Source organism: Rhinopithecus bieti, unplaced genomic scaffold, assembly GCF_001698545.2.
Source record: "Rhinopithecus bieti isolate Rb0 unplaced genomic scaffold, ASM169854v2 scaffold_3043, whole genome shotgun sequence".
Taxonomy (NCBI): domain Eukaryota; kingdom Metazoa; phylum Chordata; class Mammalia; order Primates; family Cercopithecidae; genus Rhinopithecus; species Rhinopithecus bieti.
Window position 1 is genome coordinate 1,583,382 of NW_016804580.1, and position 13,807 is coordinate 1,597,188.

Here is a 13,807-nt window from a genome sequence, read left to right on the forward strand (position 1 = left end):
TAGGTAATATTGAGTACAACTTGGGAGATAAATTTTGAAATAGAATTTAGAGGACCAGTGAACCCCATGTGAGTTCTATACACTTTGATGGCAAGGTTTATATTCTGAAGACCAAGGAGAGGAGCTAATCCCTAAAAGAGCTAGCTTCTGTTATTAAATACGGCAGAAGTAATGACATGGTGTGGTTTTTGTTGCTTTTTCTAAATGCACAGGCATGCTGTATGGCAATGACAAATAGAAGATGATATGACAGTATATTAATGATGAAAAATGGTCTTGATGCAGAGGAAACAAAGAAAAAAGCTTTTTCAATCTGACAACCGACCCAAATCACCTATCATAAAGTATACATCTTCTTAAATTAAAAAAAAAAATGTATTGCTTTCAGCTGTCAGTGTAGTCACCCTGTATGAATTGTAAACAGCAAACGTTTAGAGGAGAATAGTGACTCAGGAAAATGAACTTAGTCTTGTATTATCAAAAGAAGCCCCTAGCAGAGATGATTTTTGGTTTTCTCCAAGAACTTTGTCTCACAGAACAAAATGCCTGGAACATAATAAGGTTCGATAAATGTTAATTGAATGAAAAAGTGTAAGCTCACAAAACACTTACCAAAATCAAACAATACTATTGCTTTTGGAGAAATGGTTCAGAAAATAACTGAAAACTTTGTGGTAAAACTAAGTGTGGTTTTCCAGTTTTATGATCTAATGCAAAAATTCGATTAACTTATCCCATCTCTTTTCATAATTTATATCCTTTCACAAAGTTAAATCATTAAATGGCATGGTTTGAATAATGTAAATGTCATATAGTTAAAACAATTAACATATGTGGTAGATATGCATGTGTATTTTGTTTAACACTATATTCTTCAAAGAGTGAAAATAAAAATGAAAGCAACACAGTGACTGTTATTTTAGAAATATCAATGAATTTACAAATACAGCACTGGAATCTTTTCTCACATATCCAACACAAGAAAGACAAAGGAATAACTTTTAAGAAATTTTAATGTAATCAAACCTGAGGGGATACTTCAAGATTTAATAAAATTGCCACCATGTAATAGTTATCTGTAACAAAGTAATCGGGCACAAAATACCTGTTTTACAAGTCATTTGAAAGGTATCTCATTTACATGAGTCATAAATGTGTGGGTTGACATAACAGCACTGTTTCCTGCCACTAAGTTTTCAGTAAATATGTGATTGATAATATTCAGTCATCTTGGATTCCAACTCATCTCTTTGAAATGTGAGGATGTTTAAAAAAATCAAATGGTATTAGTGGCTCCAAAAGAAACTGAGAAACAAAATAATAGTGTGTGTATTTCTTGGGGTGGGGGGGCGGGGAAGTAAACTAGAAATTAAGCACTGTTACTGTGTACCTATTAGTTTTCTGTAAATGGTTACACAAATGAATACGGTTCTTTTAAGTTAGAAAACCATTCAAGAAACTAATGCAGTAATTACCATGCAAGTTACCTAGGGAATCTAAGACTAATTACTGAAGCTCAAAGATCTTCTTCTGGGATAAAACCTGCTTACCAGAAGTTTCCAGAGTTTCACAAAGGAGCCTTCAAGGGTGAAGCAGAAGAAGTGGGGAAGGAGGAGTAGAGGGCATCTCATATCATGTTTAATTTAAATTTAAGCATCTCAGTGTTATTCTCAAATAGCTGAGTGTCACGTTCAAGCAAATGATTATCCATCATTTTTCCAAAAATCAGAGGGAGAGACTGTGAAGAGCAATAATTTCTTAGACTGAAATCCAGGTAGATTTTTCACAAATTATTCTGCGCATTAGCTTGTCCTTGGAGGGAAGTGGGTAGGGACCTCTTATAGGAGAATCAATCAAGCTTTTAAAAGCAGAAAAGGCACACACCTTAACATCGTTGACTTTGTACAGCTACAACTAAAAGAAATTAGACACCAAGAAAGAATAGAGAGCAGGACATCTCAATTCTTACTTAAATCTCTCTCTCTAACTGAGTTCAACTAGTATCTCACAAAATGCAGATTCATAGCGGAAACTTAGAATCTCTGGTAAATTTCAGGTAAATCTGAGCCAGACTCACACCTATGCTTGGGATAACCACGCCATCATGGAAAGTGAAAAAGGCAATTGAATCCCAAACAGAGTCTCAGGGCCAGAAAGATCCTTAGAAATACATTAGTCCATGTGGAAGGTCCTAGACTCCCTAAGAATCTGATGAAAGTCACAGATTCTTTTCCCAGAAACATGTACAAAATCTCACAAACAATCTTCAGAGTTTTAGGAAACCACTTTCATGAACTTCAGATTAAGAATCTTTCTAGTTAAGCCTCTCATGTTTCCAGGTAAAAGCTGAAGGAAGTTTGAGACTCAAGCGCCAAGCGGCCAAGTTCTCAGACCCATAATTAAGTGGTAAACGAGTAAAAGCTTAGGAATCTGTAAAAGAGGACAAACCCCCCCGAAGCACAAAAGAAAGTTAAAATTGCTGAGAAGATAGACTTGGAGAAGCCCTATTTTTTACAAAAGCCAGATGTAAACTGCAGTTGCTTTTCTTTTTTGAGAGAATTCATTTTCTCTTAGCATTTATATTTTCCCCAGACCATGGAAAAGGTCTTCTGTATCCAGTTGTCCTAAAATCAGTTCAAACACATCCTGTCCGAGACGCTTTCATCTTCTCTATCCAATTTCTCTTTGAAATCTTTCTATCTGTCAGTAGCAGCATGAGTATTTCAGATGCAAGATTTCTCATTTGACTTTATTTTTCTTCTCCTTCAACGAGAGAACTGGAAGTCAACAAGTAACCAAGTCCTACCAAGTCTTCAGTCATGGAGCAATTTATTGGGTACCATCTATGTGATAGGCACTGGAGATACAAAGATAAACAAGATCACGCCATGTCCCCAAAGGGCTCATAGTGAAGCATCTCTCTCTTAATATTTTCATAACTACCATTGATGTTGTAGGTGGTCACCATTCTGTAGTTACTTGTCTACAACCAGCCCCTGCTCTGATTTTTCTACACTATCCCCTTCCTCCTAATACTCCAACTTGCTTTCATTCATTATGCTGTCTGAATACTTTCCCTAAAACAATAAATTCAATTTGTAATTCCTTTGCTAGCAATATTCCTCTTGGGCTCGTGGTATCTACAGAATATCTGTGGACTTTACTCTGATAACCAGATCTCCGTGCATCAGATCCTTCCTTGTCTACCTGAAATTATCCCCTTTACCTTGCGTGCCTAATAGTACAAGTTCATTGCTCCAGCCCAACTGGCCTTGAAACTTACTGGTCTTTCTTCCCGGCCTCATCAGTCCCAGATTGGTCTCACTCTCCCTTTCTAGCCATCTTCAGAGCTATAGCTCAAGTTCTGCCTCTTTTCACAAAACATTTCACAAAACTATATCCCACAGTGATCTTGCATTAGTATATCACAGTATTTGTCTAAATCACTCATTCTGATATTCAATCATAAATATTCATATTTATATTTCTTGTCTTTCTAAAGTGACTATAAATTCTTTGAGTTCAGTAAGAAAACATTACACTTTTTTGTTTACTTTCATGCATCCATTTCTTTAATATTTTTTTTTATTGAGGCCCTTTTTGTGCCCAGCACTCTACCAGGCACAAAAAAAGGCTACAGTGCTCTGACTTAGTAAATCTTAAATATTTGTGGCTGAGTAAACTTTATCTTTTTTGATAGCAAGTGACATATATATTTAAGAAAAATAACTTTCAAGCTCTCTTATTGTTAGATCATTTGACCACAGGAGTCCTATAATTTTCAAATAATCCCTAGGTGTCAACTGTTGGAAGTTTCAACAATCAGGTTGCAGATGAGTTTAAAATGTTGACTTGTTTGTATTCTTCCAAGTTTAATGTAACTTTTGTAATTGCTGTTTAAAATTACCACATTTTAAAACTCACATTCTACTGTTCTTCAATTTGGTTGGTATAAAATGCTCCAAGTAAATAAAATTAAAAATAATTTAACTACCTGACATCTATAATTACAGGGAACATATCTATAATCCCGGCTTTATAAACAAGCCAGAGATTCCCCAGATTTGGCCAGCTATATTGGTAAAAATTTAGGAAAGTAGGTGGTTTATTATGACTTAATTGCATAGACTTCTGTTGAGGGTTTCTATAATTTAGTTTAGAAATATGCCCATAAAAAGAACATTACAATATAATAAATATTCAAGTCAATAAATAAATGTGTCTGTGCCTGTTCTTGGGTTACCTTCCCTGAAAAGAATCCCCAAGAAGGGGATTTCCTTTTGCTCTTATCAGGCATCTAAGCTAAGGGCAGATCTAAATCCAACTCAGAATGGAAATGATTTGAAGTTGGCCTTCAGTTCTTTTTTTTTTTTTTTTGAGACGGAGTCTTGCTCTGTCATGTCATCCAGGCTAGAGTGTAATGGCGTGATCTGCAACCTCTGCCTCCCTGGGTTCAAGCGATTCTCCATGCCTCAGACCTCCTGAGTAGCTTGGGGATTACAAGTGCGTGCCACATTTTGGTAATTTTTTTTTTTTTTTTTTTTTTTTTTTTTTTTTTTTTTGTATTTTTAGTAGAGATGGAGGGTCTCACCATGTTGGTCAGGCTGCTCTTGATCTCCTGACCTCAGCGTTGATCCACCCGCTCTTGGCTCATAAGGTGCTGGGGGATAAAGGTGTGAGCACCGCACCCCAGCCCTTGAGTTATTTTAAAAACTGGTTTTTCCAGGGATTCAAAGTTGGCCTTCAGTTCTTTTGAAAACGGTTTTTTCCAGGGATTGCTGGAAGCTCTGCTCAGCTTCTCTGCCTCTCAGCCGAATTTTGCTTTTGTATTCAGCAAGTTCTTTATGAGAAAAACCCGCCCGAATTGATGGGTTCCCTTCACCTTCTGGGCTTTAGTCCTTTAAATTCTCCCTGCCTTGGTGGCGCGCCAGTGTCCTCACACAGGTGTTTGGTATACTTTGTTTTATTTTCATTACTCTCAGGAGGCTTGGTCTGAACTTAACAGCCACAAGTAAAAGCTCCTTTACTCCCTACTTTGATCATTACAGTCATTACAAATCTATCTTTCCAGCTAATTATCTTAGATTGATCCTCAGTAGCTCATGACCTGAATCTCTCCCTCTTCTTGTCTATTCTGTATATGCAGAAAATCAGACTCTGCTATCACTTGCTGACCCTGTGATCATTTAGGTTATGATTGTGCAATTTTCAATCTCATCTTCCTGCCACTAGGACCTCTCAAATCCAGTCTTAAATAGATTGGATTTGGCATAAAATGTCCTGGAAATGAAATAAACAGGAATCCCCTTTCCAGCCTCTCTTCCTAAAATATCAGGTTGGAAAGATGTTTAATGGTATCCTGCAGGAAGTCATGGTATCCATGTGTCTACCCAGTGGAGGGAAGATACCCATTTTTAGCTTTGACACCACCAGGAAGGTACTCTTTCACCTACTGGGGGTGGAGCAGAACCCTCCTCACATTGGCAGCAGAATCAAAGGCAGTTGGTCCAATCATACCAGCATATTCTGCTAAAGAAGGAACAGGCAGAGCCACTACATAAGGCAAACAAGAGCTGCCTTCCCATATAAAAAAAGAGAACCATACTGCAGATATTTCTTAGAGTATTTTAGGGGAAAGCAAAGTCTCTTTAGTAATATTTTTTACAAGTTTAATGCTTCAAGTAAACTTTGAAAATAATGAGTAAAGATAAAGACATGTCTCTGGATTGTAATAGGATAAAATAATTTGGCATAGGACGAAATTGGAATGGTATGTACAGGAAAGAATCAGAATGTGGAAAAAAAGGAGGAAGAGGAGGAAGACAGGAGGAGGAGGAAGAAGGAGGAGGAGGAGAGGGAGGGAAGGAGGGAGGGAGGAAGGAAAGGAGGGAGGGAGGAAGGAAGGAAGGAAGGAAGGAAGGAAGGAAGGAAGGAAGGAGAAGAAAAAGAATAAGGAGGAGGAGGAGGAGGAAAGAAGAAAGAAGAAAGAAGAAGATGATGAAGAGGAAGGAGGAGGAGAAAAAAGAAAAGAAGCCTCCCTCAAACAAAAACCAGAACAATCTAGACCAAGCAAGCACAGAGACAACTGACCTTGATTTATGATATGTGGAGGTATGGTGGGTAAGAACTATTAGATAAGTATTGATGCTCCCTCACTGCATATTGCTTTGACAAAGTTAATTTCTGTCTGGATGGGCTACGAGTTCTCCAACCACAGCCCTATAATGGTCAAGTGACACCTCCTGTCTGGGTTATTACTTAGAGCAACTCATGCCCATGAATGTCAGTTGTATTAAAAGTGAATGAGGAAAACTGGAAGAAACAAAAGTTGTTGTTCTAAAGTGACGGGATTATAGATTATTATGTTTTCCAAACATTCTTTAATACTATGATATTTTATTTACTAAATAAATAAATACCAAATATCAGTGGTACCAAAAAATACAACATCTTCTAAAATATAACTTAAAAACATAGCAAAATATTTCTTTTGAATTTGGCATTTCCTGTAATTAAAACAGTGACATAATGCAAATTTCTACACAAGAGATGGAGATGGAATGCCCTGTGGCTCATGACAGGGTCTTAGAATTCAGTCGGCCTCATTGCCAGCTGGGGTTGGTTCTACTTCTCTTTTTAATAACATATTGCCTATTTTTCTACAAAGCAAATGAACAAGACCTTTTTAAAATCTCATATTATTTATGAAAAAAATTACCTAAAATTTGCATATTCTTCTGCTTGCCGTTTCCATGGACAACTCTGTATATCTGTGATAATCTGAAGGTAGTCGTTCTCTGAATACCTAAAAATTAAATGTCAATATAATTAGAAAATAATGATCTCATATGTGAATGTTCTTAGAAGATACTTTTATAATCTACTCACTTCAGTCTAAATATTTTTTGATACAAGATTAGGCAGAAATAATTAAAAGCATACTCATTTCAAAACACTGAGAAAATACAATTTGTAAATGATTATTATGCTGGTTTAGGGATTTATAATTTGCACATATCATAAGCCAAGTGTAGTATTAAAAACCATGACAACACACCAACTCACATACGTATCTTATGGACATTGCACCTTGGTTTGAAATAATTGACAAATAAATATATCTTTATAGGTGTTTTATAGATGTTTGCCATAAATACGTACTCAATAGAATTTTTTCAGACTCTAAGTTCACATATTTACCTCGGAATGTATAGACAAAAATTTCCTCGAAAGAATTATGCTAAGTTATAATTTTGAACTGTACATTCAACACCCGGATTGAACTGTTGAGAGAGAAATTTATTGACATAAAAATCTATAGCTAGAGTGGTATAGTTTGAGAAGCACTGAGCAGGATCCCAGTCCCCAGTAGATCTCTCCCTATGTGAAATTCTACCATTAAGTATTAATTTATAAAGCACAGAATATCCTTTAGTCTTTGTGTTCTCATTTGAAATGCAAATATCCCTTTGAGTGAGAAAACTCTTAAACTTTATTTCAATTAGTAACTTATTCATTAGTTGCCAGCTATTAGTGATCAAAGGCTCTACAACAATGAGATAGAATATATGTTGAAGACATAATGGAGAAGAAAAATGAAACCAGACTGATATCTAGATTGACAGAATGTGATGAAGAGTACTGGGAATGTAAAATATGAAAATACATATGAAAGACTTTTCTTATTTTCTAAGTCTTCTTGAAAGATAATTGTTTAAAGTGACTATAATAATATTTGAGGTGGGGTTATATGTGTAGCCATAAATGCATGACAACTATAGAACAAAAGCCAGAAAGAGGTGGGGGTGGGGAAGTGGAAATAGAAGTGATATAAATCATTTGACAACTGACAGCAATAAGAAAAAGATGAATACTCTTCACCTAAAACAACCAGCAAAACCAAACAAAATCATAAAAATGTTGTCATAAAAATACTCAATCCAAAGGAAGGCAGAAAAAGAGGGAAGGGAACAAAGAACAGGTGGAGAACAAACAGCAAGATGGCAGATTTAGGCCCAAATGTGTGACTAATCTCAACAAATATAAATGATCTAGGCATACCAATTGAAAGGCAAAAACTGTCAAACTGGGAGAAGAAAGAAGATGAAGAAGAAGAAGAAGAGGAAGAGGAAGAAGAAGAGGAAGAAGAAGGGAAGAAGAGGAAGAAGCAGAAGGAGAAGGAGAAGGAGAAGGAGAAGAAGAAGAGGAAGAAGAAGAAGAAGGAGGAGGAGAAGGAGAAGGAGGAAGAAGAAGAAGAAGAAGAAGAAGAAGAAGAAGAAGAAGAAGAAGAAGGAGAATAAGAAGAATCAACCAATCCACATGTTGTCTACATGAAGCATATTTTATATAAATAAGCAAATAAAAGTAAAAAGATAAGAATCATTAAAACAAAGTTAGAAGGGTTATATTCATAGTATATTTCTGAGCAAGGAATATTATTACAAGAAAATAATATTTCCAAGCAAAGAATATTAATGAAAAACATGAGATTAGAGTAGAAATTGATAAAATCTTTAAAATTCAATGCGATAAAAAACTCGTTCTTTGAAAACATCAATAAAATTGATAAAACTCTTGCCACACTGATTAGAAAAAAGTGAGAGAAGATACAAATGACCAGTACCAGAAATGAGAGAGGATGGAGTGCTGAGAATCCTTAACACATTAAAAGTATAACTTTATGCCAAAGTTGGTGACTTAGATGCAATGGATATATGTGTTGAAAGACACAAACTACCAAAGGCCACTCAAGAAGAAATTGATAACAAATAGTCCTATAGCCATTAATAAAATTGATTTTGTAATTAAAATTCTTCCTGCAAAACAAACAAACAAAACACTAGACCCAAATGGCTTCACTGGAGAATTGTATCAAACATTTAAGGAATATTAATATCAATTGTATGCAAAGTCTTCTAGAAAATTGAAGGGAGTAAGACACTTCCCAACTCACTGTATGAGAACAGGGTTACCCTGATCCAAAAATAAGGAAAAAATATTCAAAAAAAAAAAAAAAGAGGCCAATATTTCTTATAAAGATAGATGCAAAAAACCCTCAACAAAATTGAATTGAATTGAATCCAACAACATGAAGAAAGGATAAAGCACTAACCAACTGAGGTGTATATCAGGAATTTGGTTTATTTTAAAATCAATCAAAGCAGCTCACCATATTAACAGAATTAAAAAAAACACAAATAATAATCTCAGCACACAAAAGGATTCGACCTGATCCAACATTCAGCAATGACGAAAACTCTCACAAAATTTAGTGAAAAACAGAATTTCCAATTTGATAAGAGCATTTTACAAAAACGCCTATGACTAGGATCATACTTAATGGTGAAAGACTGAATGATGAATGCTTTCCCCTACAATCAGGAAAAGACAAGAATGTCCACTTTTACCATCTCTATTCCACATTATATTAGAGGTCCAACCAATGCAATAGAGAAGAAAAGGAAATAAAGCCATCCAGATTAAAAAGGAAATAGTAAAACTGTCTTTATTCAGAGATGTCATAATCATCTAATCATCATAGAAATGATGTATACATATGCCAACACTTGACAAATTATACACTTAAGTTGAAGTTCATTGAACATTACTCCCCAAAAAACTTTTAAATGTTTATTACTAAACTAAAAATTGTATTTTCCATGATGCTGTAACTAAGATAATAAGCACTATATATCAGCCATTTTTAAGGATCAAATATTTAAAATTTGAAACATGATTTATTATGAACCTAGAGTACATTTAAATTGATATGCTTTTTGAAAGAGTTCCCTGGATAGCTAATAAGTTGCTACCCTCCTATGAGCTCTCAGACTGCTTTGACCAACATTACTATAATAGCCTCTCTCATGTTAAATTTGTGAGTTTACATGTTGGTTTCTCAGTCTGTCCCTTCCCCTCAGGACTTTGAGGACTGACCATTTCTGGCCCAGCACAATCCCTACGACATGCCGATTTGTTTTTATTAACCTAGGAAATGCATTTTATTTATTTATTTATTTATTTATTTATTTATTTATTTAGAGATGGAATCTTGCTCTGTTGCCCAGGCTGGAGTGCAGTGGCACAATCTTGGTTCACTGCAACCTCTGCCTCCCGGGTTCAAGCTATTCTCCTGCCTCAGTCTCCTGAGTAGCTGGGATTACAGGCACGCATCCCCGTGCCTGGCTAATTTTTGTATTTCTCATAGAGACAAAGTTTCACCATGTTGGTCAGGCTGATCTCGAACTCCTGACCTTGTGATCCGCCCGCCTCAGCCTCCCAAAGTGCTGGGATTACAGGCCTGAGTCACCGCGCCCGGCCTGGAAATGCATGTTTAAATATAAATACAACATGTAATGAGGTCATAAACTATTCTGAATAAGCTCAAAGCTTGGATTATGGTTTCCACTTAAAACTTCCCTCAGTACTGACTTCCACTGACTTTTCCTATTTACAAATCTCCCCATTTAAAGCCCAGCCTTCCTTCAATGTATCTATTGCTTGAGAATTCTCACATTAGAGCTAATAGCTCATTAGTCAATTTTCTCAATCTGGTAATTCAATTTACCCTTCTTAATTTCCCAGTTTCTTAGCATTAAAGGCATGCGTGTGTGTGTGTGTGTGTGTGTGTGTGTGTGTGTCCTGTTAAACTACTACCCCCTTTTTCCATGAGTAATGCATACATTAACTATACCCATCTTCCTTTTTGGGCTCCATCAATAGTGATCAATGTAGAACTTGCCAATTAGTTCACAGGAAATGGAGAAAGGGGGTTATATTGCTTGGTAGTAGAGATCCAACCTGTGCAACTTAAATAATACAATAAATCCCTATCTCTTTTTGACTGACTCTTGGACTTGAGGGAAATCTCCTTTCTCAGCCCTCTTTGTTGGCATGGCGTGGGTTAAGGATCCTCTCGTCCCTTCCTCCATACTTTATCTTATTAATACACGGGAGTTGGCTCATACAAGCTTATGGGAGCTGACTGTTAAGTTTTCAGGAATGTTGTGAACAGGTTATTAAACCATTGGTAGCTTGAAATCAGCCAAAGCTGAAGCATTTATGCCACAGGAATTGGCAAATTTGACAAATCAGGTTTCTCTGCTTCCCCCCTCCACCCAAGCTAATAGTAAAACATGAATGAGCTCACCATAGCTCCTATACTTGTCATCCCAGCTGTGAGCCTGTTGGCCTGGCTCACACTCATTCATTATCCCCATAGTTTGAGCTTCACTGAGGCTTGCTGAAAAGGCCAGATAAGATTTTGCTGCCACTTCTAACTCATCAAATAAGACTGATCCAGAGTGGTTCTGGGTTGTACAAAACTAACATGTAGCATCCAAACAGCAAGGACTACCTTGGCAAATTAAAGATGACATTATTAACACCAAAATTGTGTGCAAATGCTCCTGAGTATATGATACTTTTACTTTAGCTTACTTGAAAAGCAGAGATTTTTTTTGCAATCATTCTTGCCTGTATATTGAGCTTAGTCTGGAACATTAAAATTGCCATCCACAGACAATTGGGAAAAACATGCATTGTAGAATATGGATAGTCTTTAAAATATTTTGTTTTAAACATCCTTCCCCCTATATATTGTAGCTGGTTCCAATTTAACCTAATATTGAAAGATGCCAATCATAATGTATCTAAGTTTACTGGTAAGTTAGCTGAATAAAACAGCCTTTGACTTTATGGTCACTGATATGTAAAATGAAGTAAATACCTTATAGCAGATCCATCTATTATTAGATATACTTCTGGTCATTTTACAATTGGAAGACAGTCCTCAAGGTACTTACTCCCTGAGATTATGTGTTCAAAAGTCATTTTATGTCCAATCTAGAAATGAAGCCTTATCCTCTGATATTATAGAGGGGAAAATAAAAGAATAAGGGATATCAAAGGGAAGTTTTTTCTAAGTGCTTGCCCTTTTTAGCGAAAGTTAAATCACCAACAGCTTTTTGAGAAAATTAAGATTGCCACAGGATCATCGCAATTATAAAATAGAAGCATGGTTGCAACCAAAAATCATTTGAGGAGGAAAAATCACATGTGTGCTCCAGCTGTGGGCCAATTTGGGGATAGGCGTGTCTCTGCAACAGCTTCCTGTTAAGTAAAATGTTTTAAATCACATCATATTTTCTGCACACTTACATATATAGTTGATTTTCAGTTTATAAAGCATAGATCTCACCCCAAAATCTTGGGAGGTAGCTCTGCTTCAGATATCATTTCTGTGTTTCTGGATGACAAAACTGAGAGCTGTGAGAAGATAAACAGCTTGCTCAATATTGCATTGTATGTAGATGAGCTAAGCATTAAACTCATGTCTTTTGATTCACATTCTGGCTCTTTCCAATATATCATGTTGTGTCTCATCTATTTTCATAATGAAACTGAAAACTAATCCCATCAGAAACGTTTTCTGTCCCAAGACATACAATAAATCACACTAAATAATGCAGCAAGTTATGTTCAAAAGAATAAATAATATCTATTTAAATCATTATTAGTAATACTCAAAATGAGCCACAAATTATAAATAACCTACTAAGTGATAATAAATGTCATATTAAAATTTTAAACATTTTTCTAGAAACGTCTCTTTGAAGATGAAGACCCACATGCTGTGACTAGTTTTATCTCAATTAAGATATAAATAGGGCTTATAAAGCACTAGAATTTACGGTTAATTAATTAAATGATTAAATATTTACAGTAGTTCCCCCTTTCGTATGGTTTCATTTTCTTCAGTTCCAGTTACCCATGGTGAACTACAGTCCAAAAATATTAAATGGAACATTCCAGAAATAAACAATTCATGAGTTTAAAATTGTGGACTGCTCTGAGTGGCCTATGAAATCTCACATCGTCCTGCTCCATCTTGCCTAGGATGTAAATCATCCTCTGTTCAGCAGATCCACCCTGTCTATGCTACCTGCCTGCTGACTTAGTTACTTAGTAGCTGTCTCAGTTATGAGACTGAAATAACATGGTATATGTAGGGTTCTGCACTATTTGTGGATTCAGGCATCCACAGAGGGTCTTGAAACATATCCCATGCAGATAAGGGAGACTACTGTATTGGATACTTACTACGTACCTAGAAGTTATCTTGGAGATACTCGTTTACTAGTCTTATTTAAGCAGCTGAGATACCGACTTGGTTTCCCATGACATCTCTTCATGGTGAAAGCCCGCCATTTTCATCCATTGAAATAGGTGGGGATAACACAGTAATATTAAGTCAATAGTTTTCTGAGTGATGTTCTGTGTAGATCAAAAAGTCTTTTGCAGCATTTTCACCAAGCCCCTGAAGAGCTCAGCTCTACTTGAAAATAAATTCTGCAAACGAATACAGTGCTACAAGACGTTCAGTCAATACAGTCAATCATTTCCACTGAGTAATACTCTTTAAAGGAATAGCTAATGAGTGTATGAAAGCTAAACTAGAAGTGTGTGGCAGGTAGACTGAGTTGAGCTATGCAGTGGCACTGACATTTTATCCACTAAAGGTAAAAGAGTTCAATTTACATTGTTTTCAGCTATGCACGATGGTAACTTCTAATTAGAGTGTCATGGGTATTGTCAACTGGCATGGGAGAAAGGGATCTGAAACTTTTATTTTCTCCATATCTTTTAATGTCCCTCAGACAAGTTAAATAAATATTAGAACATAGCTTCAGAGATTAACTCCTGAAGATGCCAATGTACTTCTTCACAGCTCCAATGAAATCTCCAAAGTGCTAAACTGTATTATTTGAAAAAGCCAGGTGTTCTTTTTTTTTTTTTTTTTTTTTTT

General features: G+C 35.9%; 1 protein-coding gene across 1 annotated transcript in view; it reads right to left on the reverse strand.

Moving 5' to 3' along the window:
- The window catches only part of ST8SIA6 (ST8 alpha-N-acetyl-neuraminide alpha-2,8-sialyltransferase 6), a 140,477-nt gene that overhangs the window by 42,858 nt on the left and 83,812 nt on the right, over positions 1-13,807 (reverse strand). The window contains 1 exon segment of the mRNA XM_017869194.1: positions 6,719-6,805. Within this exon segment, the coding sequence (XP_017724683.1) occupies positions 6,719-6,805 (87 nt within the window).